The sequence below is a fragment of the Simochromis diagramma genome, unplaced genomic scaffold (assembly GCF_900408965.1).
Source record: "Simochromis diagramma unplaced genomic scaffold, fSimDia1.1 OVJJ01000603.1, whole genome shotgun sequence".
NCBI lineage: Eukaryota > Metazoa > Chordata > Actinopteri > Cichliformes > Cichlidae > Simochromis > Simochromis diagramma.
Window position 1 is genome coordinate 18,949,782 of NW_024387414.1, and position 19,382 is coordinate 18,969,163.

General features: G+C 38.9%; 1 protein-coding gene across 13 annotated transcripts in view; it reads left to right on the plus strand.

The window, feature by feature from the left end:
* The window catches only part of tead1b (TEA domain family member 1b), a 49,627-nt gene that overhangs the window by 21,104 nt on the left and 9,141 nt on the right, over positions 1–19,382 (plus strand). For 2 of the 13 annotated variants that reach the window (XM_040011222.1, XM_040011231.1), the window contains 7 exons: positions 11,643–11,707; positions 13,706–13,768; positions 16,277–16,288; positions 17,167–17,298; positions 17,589–17,635; positions 17,741–17,802; positions 18,256–18,380. In XM_040011222.1, coding sequence (XP_039867156.1) covers positions 11,643–11,707; positions 13,706–13,768; positions 16,277–16,288; positions 17,167–17,298; positions 17,589–17,635; positions 17,741–17,802; positions 18,256–18,380 — 506 coding nt within the window. Of the gene's footprint in view, positions 1–11,642; positions 11,708–13,552; positions 13,616–13,705; positions 13,769–16,276; positions 16,289–17,166; positions 17,299–17,588; positions 17,636–17,740; positions 17,803–18,255; positions 18,381–19,382 lie in introns of all 13 variants that reach the window. The other 11 variants (XM_040011221.1, XM_040011230.1, XM_040011224.1 and 8 more) reach the window with 9 other exon arrangements.

A 19,382-nucleotide genomic window follows, 5' to 3' on the forward strand; every position in this document is an offset into this window, starting at 1 on the left:
TTATTTCACTGAAAATTTTAGATTTTCCTACACGTCTGTATCGCATGTATGCATGTTTCGGTGACTCCGAGAATGCAGTTAATGAGAATCGGGCTAAAATTGGACCCACATCTAGAGCTACTCTGTTGCTGAGCAGCAAAATTGATTTTGAAGTGGATTATTTTTTTTTTGTAAGTTTTTTTCAGAGGGTAGATATCAGCTCACAGTCGTGTCTGTGTTGCGGTGACCGAGCATAACGTGTTGTGACTTGCGTGAGATTACCGTCTCCTGCTCACAGCCTCCTGTGGTTGGGGGGTTCGTGCCTCACAGGGGTGCTTAGCCCACGCTGAGGTGAATAAGAAAATATAGGTATAAGAAGTGCTGATGCGAGGAGACTGTGAGGAGATGTTACTGAGAAGGTTTTTGTGTAGAAGAGCGGGCTTTCAAAGCGAGAGAGTGCATTTTTTTTTAAGTTAGTTTTTGGCCTATTTGATATATTCATGGATGCAATGAACAATTGCAAGGCAAGCACGGAAAAAGAAACACTTTGAAAGGCATTTTTGTACACCTCATTCCAATGTTTTAATGATCAAAGTGTATTTTATCACCTTAAACAAAACCCCCAAACATTTCAGATTTGTGCACATTCATGTTTGCCCATATCTGCATCAGAAAGAGACTTAACCAACAGATTCATGAGGCTGTTTTTAATTTTCTCTATGTTTGGAAGTGTTTGCACTGAATGGTTAGATTAGGCTGTGGCTCAGTGCCTGCCTGAATCAAGAGTACATGGGGTGTGTCCCTGCTCTGAGGTCTGTGTGAGGCCCTCTGAGCCAGGCTTCTGGTTTCAGGTTGCATGTTCCCAATTGGCTGCCTTTGTTTGACTAAAACACAGTGAGACTCTGGGCTTCTTAAAGATGCAGTGTCACTTTTTTAGTGTGCTCCTAAAGAAAAAAATAATGTTTCGTGCTGACTACATCTTATCCCATTGATGAAACACTTTTATTCTGATGAGATCATCTCATACTGATAGGACCATTTTGTGTAATCAACATATGAATGGAATCTGAATGCCACTGTTATGCTCTCATCCAGCGCGCAGGGACTACACTCCAGTGCTAACACAGACTGTCATCTCTTTCTTTGCTGTTAGTGAAATGGAGAAAGGTCTCTCAACACTGAGCAGCATCCCTGGAAACAAAAGAAGACAGCAGCTATATCCTTGAAATTATCACACTTAATGATGTTATGTTGCGACCTGACTCTAATATCATATATGGATAAACCTTGTAATGTGACATAAGAGCATACTTATCAGCCGGTGCCTCTCTGTGTTATTTTCAGTACCTATTTTGTATTTAAACCATTTCACTTTAAACCTCAGATAAATTATAACTTTGAGTCAAAATTCTCTCAGCTTGTCTTCATGATTACAAAGAAGGTGAGATATAAGAGCCCATCATGACCACAAAGTTTGACTTTTCATTTATACATATTGGCCACAGCCAACATGTCTTCCTTTGTGCTCAGATGCTGAATTGATCCTGAGAGATTGAAAATATTGATTTGACTCAGCGTCTTACTTTGTTGTGGAGAAGGGGGGCAGTGTACCTTCCTGACTGTTAGCACCGTGTTCACACATTGGACTTGCCACACAGCCAGTTCCTCGGGAGACTCATAATTACAGCCGTCCTCTCAGATTAGTCCAGCAGCCTATCCAACTGTGGCTTTACTCCCTGGTCATTTATTTCATCCCTTTCCCTCTCCCGAGAGGCAGACCTCAACACAATGACCAGGCCAGCCTCTACAATAATGTATGTGATGATAAACACAGTGGATCCTAATTGATAGAGTGATTCAGACAAGGGCTAGCTGTGCAAATTGGTCCCCTGTGAGTATATTGCACAGAGTTGGGACTAGCAGGTTTCAGCTCTGGCCTTGTTTGAAAGGCGCAGAGCAAGGAGAGAGGAAATAGAATGGGCTGGACCTGCTGAGTGATAAAGAGGCTGTCTTTTCCTCTGAATGCAGGCACAGTTCAGCAGAGGTTGGCTGCTGTAATCCCCTCAGTGTCTCCAGGAAGGCTCAGGTTAGTGACCTGCTGCTTTGTGATGTCTTGTAAGATTTTGAGAGAACACCTCACCTTTAATCCCCCACTGCTCAGCTAACACATTAGCTCAACTGCTCCTGACCCAGCCCCTGCAATAAAGCCTTTTATCTAGCTCAATAAGGTCATTTGAAGTTAAGTATTGATTTCTTTTGGTGTCCAGAGAAAAATGGATTTTTAAAGAGCTGTTAATTACAGTTGAACACTGCATTATAGTGAGAACTTAATTTTCGTGACTGGATTTTTAAACCTCGGTTGGGTCAGTTTGAAATTCAGGAAATAACCTGAATCCAGATTACTTGAAATTTCACATAAAGATTTTACGCTTGGCTAGTGTGAGAAAAGTACCGATGAGAATAAGGTGCAGTGGAAACTGACTCAAATTAATTTTGATGTACAGAAAGGTGACAGATCAAATGGGGAAAAAAAGAAAACGGTGAGGTCACCCCCAGAGCATCGATTCTACAAGTCTCTGGTGATCTGCTGAAGCAACTGAGCGCCATTCTTCAAATAGATATTCACTCAGTTGTTGGCTGAGACAGCTAACATGTTAGCCCCAAACCTCCCGTAGATCTTCAGTTGCTCTAAATTCTGATAACTAGAACACCGTAGCGTGGGGATACTGATTCATATCATTTTTATACCCTTCAAACCATTCACCAACACTCCTAACTTGTGTGTGTCGGGGGTGGCACTGGTGCTTCGACAGACATATACCCCTACAATATCAACAGAAGAGGTAGTTAACAGGAAGCACATCTTTGAAATGCAATGGTGCCCTTTTCTACAGAGTTGAAGTCTCATCCATACCAGTCTCTAGGAATCTTATGTTCCCTCACTGATGCAGTGTAAATGTGTCAAAAGAGACAAAACTGCCACAGGTTTGTACTTTCAGTCATTCTAGTTTTCATGTGTTACACAGTAGGTTACAGAAATTGGGATGTGCGTGAGAAGCAGTAGTAACTCTTTTTGCATGACAACAACAGTGAGCATAACCTAACATAACTAAACCTTTGGTGGGGATCAAGGGCTCTGTTTTTTCCCCTTTGTCATCACTGGTGCTCAGCCAGTCGATCATACCGATTCCCAATTGATTGCATGAAGTGTAGTCAAGATGCAATAAAAGAAAAAAGGTTTGTCAGCTGCACTTTAAATAAAACTTTAAGTTGCTTTGACTTTGTGGGCAAAGGTGAGCTGCTGGCTGGTTATTACCCAGGACATCTTATTAACATGAGACTTGCTGTCAATAATCACCCCAGTGTCAAACTAGAAGCGTGAACAGCTGCCTGTGATTGACTAGACTTGACTTACTGAGTAAACACAAATATGGCCGAAGTTGAATATGAACATTGTATTTTAGTTCAGGCTGGGAGGAGGATTTTTGTTGTTGTTTATTGGCAATTGAAATCACTCTATTCCATCTACAGTTTTTTAGTGTGGCTCTGCTGAAGAAGGGCAGTATGCAACTTTTAAAACCAAGATGCTGTTTTTCAAGCTAAGAAACTCTTTACAGACTTCTTTAGTTATCAATGTAAAATTCCACAGTCATGATGGATGGTGCAAAGATAAGATCATCTAATCCACTTCAGATCAGGAATCTGCAGGAAAGGTCTTTGTGATGGCAAAGCAGAGGGGAATTTTTACATTTATGGAATTTGTGGTTTTTCCAAAAGCCAAACAAACATACAGAGTACATAGAGCTACAGGACTTCCAGATACACCTCACTCACCAGCTCAGTAGGAAAAAAACACAAATGCAGTGAAGGTCCACTAATATAATAGTATGACCTGCTCGACTTTCCTCACACACGGGCAGAACTTGATCAGCTTCAGACCAATAGCTTAGTCTGTACTCCTAATATTCTCACACAGCAACAATGGTGAAAAGAAATTACACATTAGCTCAATTTTATTTTTCCAACTTTATGAAAAATTTGCACTGCAAGATTTGGTGAAAGAATTTACAGTTATGTAAATGAATGTGTGTGTGTGTGTGTGTGTATATGTGTGTGTGTGTGTGTGTGTGTGTGTATATATGTGTGTGTGTGTGTGTGTGTGTGTGTGTGTGTATATATGATAATACGGTAAAAAAAACCCTTTGTATTTACTCACAAAGTACATTTACACTTTCTTAAACAGTCAAGACGTCATTCACCTTTTCTGTAAATTAGCACACACATTTAAGAACTAAGACTCTCAGCAGTGCCTCAGTGTGTAACAAATGGTCATATAAAACTAAATAAAGTCACAAAAAATAGAAAACCCACTCAGTGTTTTGCCTCTCTGTCAGTTTAGAAATTGTCAGGCTTTGAAGTAAATGAATTGCTCTTAATTGTAGGCTTTCTTATTTTTACATCCCTGCTTTTCTTGTCTAAATGCAGACTGAATTGAGTTGTTTCCTGTGAATATGGGTGGAACACCCGTGTTCATGTGAGGCCAGCACTGAAAAAGCCTGTGAGAGTTTTATGAGAGAATTTAGAGACTGCTATGTGTAAATTATAGTATGTTAAGAGACTGCCATAATAATCGCCTTCCATTGGATCAAGAAAGTGTTAATTTCAAACAAGTTCAAATCCAGAGCATAACAAAAATACATTGCGTATACTACAACAATAAAACCTTTTATTTGTGTGCAGTGTACTTCCTGTTACATAATGAGTGGGTAAATAAAACGCATACATGGAGTGTCAGTTTATGAGAAGATGAAGCTTAAAGATTTCCATTTTCGCCCACAGGCACTGGGATGGTTTGTGTTTGTGAGACAGTGCGAGTGTGTAGGAGGAGGAGAGATTTCTATTGTGTCACAGAGAATGGCAGTAGTGTTTGCGATCATTGTGGCGTCACGCATGCAGTGTCTGGCCTTGAAGTCTTTCTTATGGACTCGCACTGCCAGTCTGAGAGCCTAACAATGCAGGGAGGGAAAGCACTTGTACAAGCAGCTGGTGGACTGGAGTCAGATGTTATGATGAGCTGATATTACCTTCTGTCTTCTACAAGAGACTTCATAGTTGAAAAGGCTCGACTGCAGCAGAGCTGTGACCTGGATTGTTATCAAATGGACAGGAATAAACTTGTAAATGTTGGTGCAACACTTTCCTCAGGAAACACCTGCCAGGTCTGGCCAGCTGCAGGCATTTTATATTTAGTTGTAATTGTTTAAGCTTACATAACTGACGTATTGTGTTCTCGCCATAACAGTTGCGTGTGATTTTTGTTCCTTTGAGATTATTCATCGCAGAGGTTGTGTGCCTAGTCTTTGACCTCTCGCTAAGGGCTAACATAATGCTAAACTGATAGCATGCTGTTTCCCCTGCAAAAAGGGCACTGTCAATTATTCTTTGAAGTCTCAGGTTCTCCTTCAGTTGGCAAGCTGTGGTTTCCCATTGATATTTCAAGTAAAAGGCTTCCTGCCCCTGCCTACTATTCCCAAAACCTGGGACGAATGCCTTCATATTGTTGGTTTAGTCTATTATGATGCTAATGTCTGCCTGAGACCCTTGAGTCATCTATCACAGATGACAGGAAAGCTGGGGCCTTTGTGTTGGCTCACGACACAGGCGCACACACGTGCACATAAGGAAACAAACACGACTGTGTAGAAGTCTAAATAACTAACTAATCCAAAAAGCTAATGGAAAGATTTATAGCTTGTCAGTAATAAGAGGTGCATTGAATGATGCAATTAGTGCAGCTAATTATTTTCATTCATTAATCATTTGGTCAAATACGCCCAAGCCTTTTTCACAAAAGGTACAAGATGATGTCACCAGATGTCTTATTTCACCAACCGCTAATGTAAACAGTAATTATGAGACAATTAAAAGCTGTCAACAGATGCTATTGATTAGTAATTCTGTGTTCGGTTTATTGCTGATCAACTAGTTGTTCTTGCGCTAAGTCTACCTTTCAAAAGCTGTGAAGCATCTTAAATAATTGTCCAACAAGAAAAAGTGCGTACAGATCCACTGAGAGATGATTTCAGTGTTATTAATATGGCCTCTGATAATTTACAGCCTTAATCTATGGTTATTAATGTAGCTTCGTAATGTGCTGGTCAGTACTGTGTGTTGCCTTCTGTTCTGTGAGGCTGCCCGGTCAAGGCCTAGCTAAACACAGACAGTCGAGTGGTAGAAGTCACACACATGTGGGCAGTCTGCCGACTGCTTCTCTGCCAAGCCCGCCGCTGTTTCATGGCAAAGTGCTGGGCCAGATGTGACTGTGGTTGTGCCTGCATGAGAGAGGGGGGGAAAAGTGCTGTTACAGGAAATGAAAGCTTTTAAAAAGAGGAAGGGGAAAAAAACTCACAAAGAGCTGTAAACTATTGTTCTTGCTCCTCGGGAGGTTGCAATCGAGCCAGGTAAAAATGTTTAATATGCCATTACTAAAATTAGCTTGGTATTTTTGTTACACAGGTTAATAAAGGTTATGGTAATATATTCAATGACAAACCTTCATGTTTATTTGCCAGTGAAGATTCAGCACTGCTGTACTTATGATTGCCACTGAACATTTATCACGTGGAATTCTACTATGTTTTAGACATAAGGATTTTTTTCTTTGGTTTGGTTTGATAGGATAGGTTAAAGACAAATGTTAGTCGAAAAATGAATTTTAGCTGAGGATCTGTCTTACTCCTTAAATTAGGTCTGCATCTCATTCTGCATTGCATTTATATCAATAATCCTAATTCCTTTAACCTTAGGATTTGAAGAAAAGCTTTTCAAATATTCTTCAAACAATTGGTCAGTTCACCACTCCAGTCACTTGACAGGAAATTAACTTGCCACTGTTTTGGTAAATTAATTATGCATTTATAGTCAGAAGGAAAGCTCAGCTTGAGCAGTTTGGAGGCAAAGTAAGAGATAAGATACTTTGAGAGATACTTTGGACATGTGCAGATGTCACTTAAGTGTTGGTGATCCACCAGTATCCAGCTCTCTGAAGCAGCAAGACCGGTTTTTATTGTCTGTTCCTTTAGAACTCAAGCTTTTCTATAGACTTTCATTTTTAAATATGATGTTTGGATTTCAAGTGCTGTGAATGACATTCTAGAAGTGTCTGTAAATACTGCTTTGTTCAGTGGGATAAAAGAATGCAAAGCCTGAAATGTGCATATACAAATTCATTCATGTTCTTCTATGAGGCACTTTGTATCAAAAGGCTGAAGGAGGGAATCGATTTTTATTTTTTTTTTATGAAATAATGTAACAAAAAGCCACATAGTGCCTCTTCCAGCTCTTACATTTGATCTGACTAATGCTCGAAATCTGTTATTCTCAATTTTACACACACACACACACACACACACACACACACACACACACACACACACACACACACACACACACACACACACACACACACACACACACACACAGAAGCACAACTTTATTAGTACAGGACATAACTGCTTTTGGCTAGAGTTAGTAGTGAAGATAGCAAGACATTATCGGCCAGAATCTTAATGTTTGTGTCTTTGATGGTCGTGCTCGTTGTGGACCTTTCTTTAAATGTCAAGACACTGGTTTCATTAACCCCACAGATATCAACCTCAGATAATGGCATATCAATATGTTTGCCCATGTCAAAGCTCACTCTTTCTAAAGCTAATCAGAGCTAATCTAGTGAGACACAGAGGACAGTGCTTTATGAAGTGTGTTCAGTTTCTTAAACTGCTATATTCGTGATGTGATTGGTTTTAACATTCCACCATACAACAGTTTAAATAATTATTTAAAATATTAAATATAAGGGAATTTGATTATATGATTTCTTCTACTGAAAAATAGTGAATTTCATATCTTTTTTGCCAGAACTGTAACTGGTATGCAACTGAGTTAAACATTTTCACAAATAAAAAAAAAATTTTTTTTTTAGTTTTCTGTAAAGTTAATACATTAAATGAAAGACAAACAACAATATATCAGGGCAGAATTTAAGTTTTAGTTTCACAAATATTTCTGGGCTCATTCATTTTAACCACAATTACTGTTATTACGGTTGTAAAGTTTAAGTCTTTAAATGTTGATTTAAAAAGTGGCAGTTTTATTGCTTTTTCTGAGGTTGGTTCGTAGTGGACTGTGATAATGCACCCCATTGTTATTCACAAAAGAGGGAGTCTATCCGAAGGTTCTTGGAGAAAGGTTGCTGAGCGCCAAATTGGATTTCTGACGGAACGAGGAATCGGCTACTTGGGGACGATCCAGAGAAAGTTGAGCCGCCATCTCTTTGTGGGGCTTCTGCTGGAGTGCCATTCATATGTGTCAGATCCTCCAGAGCCATTCAGATTCAGAGGGAAGGTTGACTCTGACCAGTTTTAGGGCTCCAGCTGCTGAACAGAACAAATCTGCTCAGGGGTAACGCTATAAATATTTAATCCTTTTGCCATTTTGCTTTTTTACTTTGATTGACAGGAACACCCCATAAAGAGTTAATTTCCTTAGCCCTCTCGCAGCTTTGCTACAAGGCCTACTTAAGCCTTAGAGGCTCACTCTCAAAATTCATAATGCTAAGAACAAAAAGACAGGAATCCATACAGACAAAAAGATCTCCACCTCTGGGTATTTCCAGAGTCCTATCAATAATATTTGTAAAATCATTAGGCTGATTTAAAAACAAAAAAAAAAGAAAATCCTACACAATAACTACAAGGTTCATATCTTAAATAAAATTAATTGTTTATCTTCAAATCTGGCATAAAAGAAATGTAAGCAGATGTTTTAAGTATTACATTTTCTAACCTGTGTATGTAAATTAACAGTGCCCATTGGAGATGGGCGCTTGAAAGCAGAAGAATCAAGAGGGAGTCTTTATTGCCTTTACTTCCCTTAATGCATGTGAACTCAGTGCAAATTAAATTAACATAACAGGACTTCAGTTAAACAGTTTATTAGCTTTGTAAAGTGGATTTACCAAATCAATGTTAGTGCTGTAAATTATTGGATCAGCATATCCTCAACCTAAAAACCCCACAAATTTTAATTTGCTTCAAACATTAGTCTTTTTTTCTCCTGTGGAAAGCATTTTTTCTTTATTTTGTGGAAAATATTGCACCTGGTGAAATTCAGGCATGAAAGCAGAGCTGCATCCAAAATGTTTTTAGTCCTAAATGTGGACGGGTCACTTTTTTTTTTTTTTAACAATTGTTTTGCAGCACAAACGCAAGCAAGAAAAAAAAGAACGCAGGCTAGCCAGGGCCCACTGAGCTTTTTTTCCAGCCTGGTGAAAAGAATGAATAATTCAACAGTAAGCAAGCTTTCAGCTGGTCATTTGTGTGCTTTGATCTGGGAATCAGGAGTTTGCATGAATGCCTGTATTGTCATGTTGTGCTGCCACAGTGCGTGAATTATTGAAAATAGTGCAGGTCCCTGCTTTATCTGGTAAAGTTTACACGGCAGGCACACTGGATAGACACGATGGATGTGTAAATCCCTAGATGTTGTTAATGTGTAGAGTGAGGTCACACAGCAAGGGTTATTTGGGCCTCTGCTGCAAAAGTGTTCAGTGTGAAAAGAACTTCAGGGTCAAGCAACAAACTACAGGTTGACATCACAAGCTTCTCTTTGCACCAAAATGTGAAGGTGTGGCACAGAGATGGGTATGTTTTTTTTTTTCTATTTAAACTTACAAAGCTGGGTCTTTTACTGTAATATTCAAGAGGCTATACAATGCTATATGATAAGCCAGTTTTAGTCATTCATTTCAACTTCCGATTAATTCACTTATAAACTTTTAGTTTAAAAAGGTATGATTGATAATAATTGATAACTAAATGGTGGAGCTAAAACATTAGTGATTAGTTTATTATTTCATATTAAACTATAGCAAAAGCAGTTGTTAAATGATTTAATTAGTTTTCTTTTTAGCCAAAATGGGTTTTTTTTTTTTTTAAAAATCACAAAATATTTTATCTAAAAAGTTTTTAATCAATCAGAATCAGACTACTTAATTATTCTCAGAGAAAATCACATCGTCACAGTTGCTCCGTGACAGAAAGAATGATCGCAACAAGTTAAAGCACCATATTAAATATTAAGACATGACATGGAAATGAAATGGCAATACAAGACAACAGAACAAAACTTTTAAATTAGTTGTGTGAAGTTGTGATTTAAAAAAAAAAAAAAAAAAAAAAAAGATCTTATGTATCAAGCATAAATTAATTAATTTGTAAAACCAGTAGTCATTCTTAGTCTTGTAATTCAAACTTTCCAAATGAATTAATTGTTATTATTGTTACTTAATTGTTGATGCCTTTCAAAATAAGACTTTCGCTTTGTCATTACAGATAGGTAGAAAAATATATTTCACTAACCTTCACGATGTGGCTTTGTCTCAAGTTTAAACCTCTAAGATTGACACTTGTGTGCCATCACATTTTGAAGCCTCCTGTGCGTTGCTCTTAACAAATTGGCTTCCCTCCCTAACTCGCTAAGATACGGCTGATTAGCACATCTGCAGAATGCTGCGGTCTATTGTGTCATAACAAAAGTAAGACCTTTAATTGATAATGGAAGAAAGGTAGAAAAATGTTTCATTATATTGAGGGTTCGTTGAATTTCATAGAGAACTACAGCAAATCCATGGCATTGGTTAGTTACAGCTGGACACATAATTAGAGTGCCTCCTTACCTATAATTTGTGTAATAGTTTTGGTTGGCGGCATGTTATTACCATATGAAAGGGCTAAGCAGGGGTCATGTGCATTGCGACAGCAATTAGAGCAGAGCTGAGGGCAGAAGAATGTTTGGGGCTGTTGTTAATTGGAAATCTCTACAAAGCTATGCTTCAATTATAATTTAGTCAGAGCAGCACTGTTTTAAGCCCAATGTATTCAGTTGCCATTATTTTCTGTAATAGTATGAACAGCCAGGCCTGTTTCCTTTCAAAGCATGAGGCTTTGAAGAGAATGAGATTGAATTAGATTAATTTTAAAGGCCTTGGTGCTGCCGCTGTGAGTTTTCTTTATTCATGCTAATGTCATACGATGTTGCCATAGAAAAACTGGATGGGGTTTGTTTAGGAGGTACTCATACTCTTATATTTAGAGTTACAACCATAAGTTATTTTATTCTTATCTATGAATTTAGGTATACATCCATCAGATTGACATTTTCATAAATTTTTCTATTTTCAGAAGTACAATACCGTGGTTTTTAAGAGTATTAGCTGCATTTATTAAACAGTGGCACGTATTCTTCAGTAATTATGCAGATAGAGGATAGATTTGAACAACTGTGTGAAGTACAGAAATCTCCAGTCCACCCCACTATAAAAAAATAAATTAATTAATTAAAGAAAGCCCCGGGGAAGTGTGTGTTTCCTAAAGAGGTAGTTTTAATTATAAACTGCTACTTTTTTTTTTTGTGATTGATCTGAGTGTTTGGTTTTTGTTAAAACCTAAATTCAAATCTATTTTTTAATAAGCATGCTTGTGTTTGATTGTTGAAAAACTAAAATCAGAAGCAACCAAAGTCTACAGATAAGTGTTCAGACTGCAGAAATTTATACTTCTTGTTGGTTTTTATCTACATTGCTCTTCATTTTCTGGTTTCTCCAGGTCGAAATGAGCTGATAGCGAGATACATCAAGCTCCGGACCGGCAAGACGAGGACGAGAAAGCAGGTTAGACGAGACGTCTCTGTTACATAAGTGTCAGAGGGCTGTCAAATCTGAATGTGTGCACACTGCTGCCTTTGTTTTAGAGGAACAAAGTAAGACAGAGAATAAGGCTATGCTAACTGTCAATAAGATTTCTAGAGCTGACAAAGATCCCCTGTCTCCCTGTCACTGCTGTGTTGCAAGAAGATATTATTACGTTTTCACACTACGCATTTAAATGTAGACAAATATATAAATAATATATAGGTTTTCTACACTGCTTATGGGTTGTGGAAGCAGGTATTATCTGAGCTGTCACAGGAGGAGAGGCAGGGGTACACCCTGGAGGAGTTGCCAGTTTATCATAGAGACAGACAACCACACACTTTCAGATCCATAAAGTCAATTCAAGATCACCAATTAACTCACCATGCATGGCTCTGGGCTGTGGGAGCAAGCTGGAATAATCAGCAGAAACCAACCACATGCAAACTGAAAATCACAACAAAAAAAGGCCCAAACTGAACCGTTTTTATTCGATTGTCTGCTAACTATTTCACCACTGTGCTTCTTATTTTTTGGTTATTGGGTTAACACATTTGCTTGGCAATTGAAAATGTAGTAGTTCTGTCAATTTCCCTTTGAGGTTTCATCAGAGCGTCTGTTGTAAAAACTCTGCCCAGTCAAATAAGCAGACTTAACCACTGTGGTGAGCACTTGTGCTAAAAGTAACTTAGTAGTAGTACTAGTGGCCTTATTTCTACCAATCTCTACACGATATTGAATAGTTTTAATGGTGCTTTAGTGACTCTACGAAGCCCCTGATCTTCCCTCTAAACAGGAACTTCCCTGCATGACTACTGACTTGAATGACAGTGATAAACAAGTCAGTGTTTACAGTGACATTCGATCACTGTGTGTGAATTGATCAGTCTGGACCAGAGAGGTGTGGTTTGTCTCCTGTGTCTCATCTTCTTGGCACAGAAAAGAGGGTTGTTTGCGCCAAGCAATACCAATAAACACGCATGATGTTACTTTAAATATCGTGTACAGCATGAAAGTAATTGATTTAGTTATTAACATGGCACCAACAGCAACATTGATCATTTTTCTCACCAGCTCCAGCTTGTTTTATTGCAACTAAATTGAATATCTATGGACTAATTGATGTGAATGTAATTCTTCCATCGAAGGAACTAAAACCCCTGAAGGTTTAGCTCTTTTGCTTCAGAAATTATAAAAAATGAGGGATGACTGTGATCAACTGATTGACTAACAGTTACAGCTCCAGTTTAAGCACCAACTCATGTAAAAGATTGTGAATAATGTAAAGACTTCTCAGCTAACCAAACACTTTCCTGTTAAATCACTCCCTTGTTGGGGTACTCACCTTGGGTTTCATTTGCATGAAAAGTGCCAGAGGAGAATGTAAATCTACCTCTCAAACCTGTCATCAGCTCACATTAGGTCTCTTTCAGACGGCTACTGATGAATGTTTCATTTGAGAGTATAAAATCATTTTGAACTGTATAGACATCGTAGATAAACTTGGCCGGTGAAATGCCTTTCGCAGCTCCCACAAGGATACTAGACTAGCCGATTTTCATTCAGCACACAGCAGATCACATCTGTGTGCTCTTAATGTGTGCTAAAGGGGCCTGCATCCTCCTTAATCAGTTCACTTAAGTGACGGCAACACAGCATAACGCTTTATTGGCTGTTAGCTTGGTGTGTGGTTTGAAGATGCTTCTGTTATACACCTTATCTCCTTGAAGTGTTTTTAAACAAAGACATGTGTGATCCACTTTGTACTTTTTTGGTTTTTCCTGTTTTTTTATTTTCCTTTTTCTCTTTTTTTTTTAAATGGAGGTGTCTAGTCACATACAGGTCTTAGCAAGAAAGAAAGTTCGAGAAATCCAAGCTGCCATTAAGGTACGTCTGGCTTTGCCCAGTTGCAGGGGGCTTTTCATTGCCATGGTTACAGGCTCTTCCTTTGTTTTCCTCCCCTCCCCTACTCCGCAGGTGTCTAGTCACATTCAGGTTCTTGCCAGAAGGAAATCTCGTGAGTTTCAGTCCAAGCTAAAGGTATGCGCTTTTCTGCTTTTGGGCTTGTTTGGTTGCTGTGCATCTTAACTTTCTGTTTCCTGTAGAGACAGAGTGAATGCTTGATCCTCTGATTCCCCCCATAACCCAAACCCTCTGCTTTTCTGTTCAGCCCTTCTAATCTCACTTACTCACTTTCTTGACCATCTCTCACTCGTTCTAACCCAAACATGCAGTCACTGTCCTGTCTGCTTGGTTTCAATGACATTAATTCTTTCATCACCGGCCTTTGCTTTGAGAGCAGCTGCACAAAATAACCGTGATTTTGTATAAATATATAAAGACATGCTTTTGCGATTTAAATTAACAAAAAATAGTCCGACATGTGGATCCTACACGTTTAATCTTTTATTAGTCGTGAGCCTGACCAGAACTGGATTTTTCTAGGTAATTTTGCTGAAATTGAAAAAGTTTTTAAAAATAAATAAATAAAATTAATTAAAACTACATTTCTTAGCCAGTACATACAAAGCATAAAATACACAAAGAAACACAGACTTGTCTCCAAACACTCGTAAGTACTTTACAGTTTCACTGGTGTGAAACACTAGAGTGGGACATCAACCGGATAACGAAGATTTGCCTTTAAAGTAAAGAGTTGCACCATTCTGCTGCAACCAATACATTTAAACAGGCACAACTTTTAAAATGAAGGCAAACTTTCTTCATGTCTAGTCTGCATCGCACTTGTTACAGTTTCACTACGACTTGGGGAGTAGGTGGCAAGCGTTTATAGAAAAGTTGACCATACAGCCTGCAGGTGACTGCAGCAATGCCTTCTAGCAATCAAAGCAATTACAAGGAGATTCACCGTCTGGAATTTCAAACCGGGAATTTCAAACTTGTCGCCGCATGTATAAGGTAGTCGGGGGTAATCATTAACATATGTACCAAATTTGATTAAATTTGAGTGATTTTGGATGTAAATGAAAATGTGGTGAAATGAAAAGGATTCAAAATCTGCAGCGCAGTCTATAGAAAACTACATAAAATCTGTGGAAATCCATCCTGGATCAACGTTTGTAGATTGATTAATATTTTGTTTAAAGAGCCGACGTGTTACTGTGTCTTTATGTAATGACAAATTCTCTAGTAGTGCAACAACACATACTCAGTACTAGGTCATAATAACAATGGTCTGCCCATTTTTGGGTTTTTTTATTTTTTTTGATGGGGGACTGGTCAGGCTCAAATTTTCCTCTATTAAAGTCTAAATCAAAGTGTGTGCATGTTGGGAAGCATGCTGGCATTGGCTGTTTTGGTGAGTGGCTGGAAGCTGAAGGTGCGGGGAAATGGGTCTGCTTACATCTCTTACTAAGCAGACTTTATTTTTTTAAAAAGGCAGCATGGCAAAGGGGGCGGGAGTCCGTGTTTAAAAAATGAAGAAGAGATTACACCTCTGCTTCCTTTGACAATGTAACCCAACTTTTCCTCACCGTCAAAGACTCAGTGGTGCACATTCAGAGCAGAGAGTGGCAGTGAAGCTGGCTGTTTCTGAAATCCCCCACCCCTGCTTTCTTGTTCTCCCTTCAATCTGTTGATAACTCCAGGCTCTCACAATGCCATGGCTGTCAGTCGCTTTCCTTCCTCCCAGTTCAGATGTCGTCATTTCAGAACGTTCTCGTCAGTTATTTCAGAAATAGTGAAATCTGTTAAAATCGCTGAAGAAAGCTTTTCAGAATGGCACATTAAAATGGGAGAAGAGCATTGTGAAAGAAGTAATCTTGAATAATACTGACCTGTAATTTAAGGTATTTTATGAAGTAATGCTTGTATATCAAAGGACACTCCACCCATGTGCCATTTTCTTCTTTTCTTGGGGAGCCGACTATACGTTTTGACTTTCACACTTTGCTCCACTCCCAGTATTCAACACGAATTAATGACCCCTCATTAATCTGTGTGTGCGTGCGTGTGCGTGTGTGTGTGTGTGTAAGTGTGTGTATGCGCGCGCGTTTACACTGAGAGACAGTCAGACAGGCAGCTAGCCACATGAATGCCTGTTCTTTCAGGGGCACAGGCGGCTGTCTGAAGAAAAACAGACAGCTTTTGTATGAATCCCTGTCTTTTCTCATTTAAAGCAAATTAGAGTTCATTGGTGAAGAGAAATACAAGTGTGCCCTTCATTCTTGGGGGCATCAAAACCTGCTGCTTCTCGTCCTGTCTATGGCATTTTAGTATAATTACAGTCATTACGTTAGTGTTCCCTTGTTTTGTCTTGAGTGATGACTACTGATCAGATTGTGAAAATTATAGAGCGTAAGACTTTCTCCACATGATTTGTAAATACAAATTTCATAATTCTTTGTGATTAAGTGTTAGTTACACATCTGTGCATGTATTGTGTAAAGAAGAGCAGATATTTACTTTGTTGTGTTTTACCGATATTTAAAGGTGTATTGCTGATATATTTTTTCACACATAGCTCTTGAATTAACTGCAGTGTTTGAATTGCAATTTTCCAATAAAACCTTGTTTGTTTGCATTTAGGTTACAAATATGGTGAGTATTTTGTTTTCTGCTTGTGACACCGTGTCTGCTTCAGTTAGGACCTGCCTTGCCCTTCAGCTTCTAGTTTTGCATTTCCGCTCCTGCCACAGTAACACAACACCGGCTGGCAGTGTTCATTGGTGTCCGTGTGTCATCATGCTACGAGCATACTGTAGCTTGACTCTGCTCCGTCAGCATGTACTGCCAGCATGCTTACCTGTAGCTTCTGCCACCAGTGAGTCTGCATGGGTTTGCCAGTGTGTATGGGTGCAGTCTGCTGCAGTATGAGACGTTTAGCATTATTTGATGAAAACACTTCGGCCAAAGTAGCGGAACGTATGTAGTATGTAATACAGGTTTTCCCTGTATTTCACAATAAAATCCCTATAATTTCAAAAACCTCTTTTCCAAAGATTAAACAAAAGGAACTGACTAGAGTTGTGAAAAAAACAACAAACAACAACAAAAAAAAAAACTATTAACCAAGTGGGATTTGTGTCCTTCAGTTTTAGTTGAAAAATTCTTTGTGTTTAGACGTGATGTGTTTTGACATGCACACAAATGCAGCCTTGATGGAAAGCACTTCTGAATGAGTTTTTAAAAAACTAGATTAGTCAACAGGCAAACTTTCATTTAAGTGCATACCACTGCTAGCTACGGTATATTGGAATTCAGTCAGCACATAACTTTAAAAAAATAATAAAATAAAGCCTGCATGTAGCATAGAAATGCCAGTGCTGCTTCTTTTAACCTGCTTGCTTTTCGCTGTTGTGAGAGAGGTCAGCCGTGCTTTCAGTGTGTTGTTTAGAGTCTCGTTTGTGCTACCTCTGCAACACACCCCTCCTCTCCCTTCTGTGCGAGTGCTAAGCCTTTTGTGACTGCTGTTAAAGGACCAAGCCGTGAAGGACAAAGCCCTCCAGAGCATGGCCTCCATGTCCTCGGCTCAGATCGTCTCTGCCACGGCTATTCACAACAAGCTCGGCCTGCCAGGCATCCCTCGCCCAGCCTTCCCTGGAGCAGGGGTAAGAGCCTTGCCGGCACCCCGCTATTGATCCATCCTGTCCAGCTTCACCCAGGGCACCGATAGGGCCAACCACACCAAAAACCCAGGCCAAATCACATTACACACCACAGCTTTGCACAACTGCCCCTATCAGATAAGCACATGATCAAAAGGAGTGGTAGTCAAGATAACTACATACACTGAACATGGAGCTCAGAGCCATTCTGATCTTGTCACTAACAGCTGCTCACAATTGGATGTTCTTTGTTGCTTGTTCTTTCTTGTCTATTTATACATCTAATTCTGTAGTTATGGCAGGGTATGATTTCGGCTGGTCAGCCAGGATCATCGCAAGAGTAAGTTTTAAACCTTGAACCAACTTTTTCAGGAAATAAATAAATGCTCTTTAAACAAAAAGGAAACCATGTTTTGCCTAATGACTGTTGGTTTGTTTGTTCCAGTATTAAGCCTTTCACCCAGCAACCCTATCCCATCCAGCCAGCAGTCACGACAGCAATTTCAAGTGAGACTTTACCTAATTATAAAACATGCAACATTCAAAGATGAACTTTGTAACTTGTTTTTCAAATGTCTTTTCAGATATCTCGACCCTAATTTCTTAATCCAATAAAAATGTAATATCTGTGGTACACTGTCATTATTTCTGTTTTGAAATATTTTGCAATATCTTTTAAATTCACCACAGAATTTTTTTTTTGTCTATAAAAAAAATTAAATTGGGAGATGTCTCCTTAGAGATGAATGAAATATTATAGAGCATGCATTTCCTTCCAAATCAAGCACGTCAGATTTCTGTGAATCTGCACTAAGATATTAAATTAATTTTCTTGTCATAAACAAACCTGATGAAACGAGGTTAATGTGAACTAGTGTTTCAGAAAGAACATGCACATGCTCTGCTGGGAAAACAACCAGCAGAACAGATGAATATTTTGTTGTTCTGGTGTTTCTGCAGGTTTCGAGCCCACAGCAGCTCCAGCACCCACGGCGCCAGCATGGCAGGGCCGCTCCATCGGTACATCTAAACTCAGACTGGTGGAGTTCTCTGCCTTCCTAGAGCAGCAGAGAGACCCAGACTCTGTGAGTGAAAGCATTATACCAAAGCATGAAATTTCACTATCTCTTGGTGTTCATTCCCACCTCTTATCACCCAGTCCTTTCCTCTATGAATACACTGGGACATTTTCCCAGGCAGAGAGTCAGCTGAGAAGAGGCCAAAACAAGCTGAGAGGGGCAAAAGGCTGGCTTGATGCAAGGCACGGAGACCTGCAGAAATAATGAATGAATGCATATTAATCAGTTCCTTGTATGTTTTGATTTCTTTAACAATATGTTTGTTTTTCATTTTAGCGAATAGTCTTTTGCATTGATAACATAGGAACAGCCTTTAATCTTAAATGCAACTTGAGGCTGAAAAATATTGCATTTGCACTCGGGGCTGTGTGCCGGAGACGCCATTCTGTGAGCTTTTACACTGAAGTGCAGCAGAGTTTCAGACGGTCACAAAGAGGGCAACAAACCTTTGAAAACAAAATGTTTTTTCTGTGATTCGCTGCTCCTCTTTCATCTACTTTTGGCTCTCCATCACAGGTTTGAGGTTTAACTGGCCCTAATTTTTATTCACATTGTCAAACCAAATTCAGATATTTTCATTTAAAAGTTTAAAAAATTGACCAAATCAAATAGGGAAGAAATGACCAAAGCACTTTTGTTTTGTATTATCATTTTAACTTGGCTGAGGTAGAAACATTTTTGAGGAAAGGTGGTAAGATTGTCTACGAAAAATGTTTTTGTTTAGAAAATACATCGTTTTGCACAGTTGCTCAATCATAATTTGTGGCTGAAGCAGCTTTGTTTAGTACAAATGAGGGGATCAGTTTATTTTGAGGGTTAGTGAAACATAAATGTTATTACCTAATTTGTATATCATAAAACAGGAAAGTTGCTCAAAACTATTCCGAGTGACTAATAAAAAAGCGATGTTGCAGAGAGTTGTTTCTCATCCCAGTGCATTATCAGTCTAATCCTGGCTACCACTTGCTTATTGCAGTGATTACTTCAGGACTGGCACATCAGATCTGG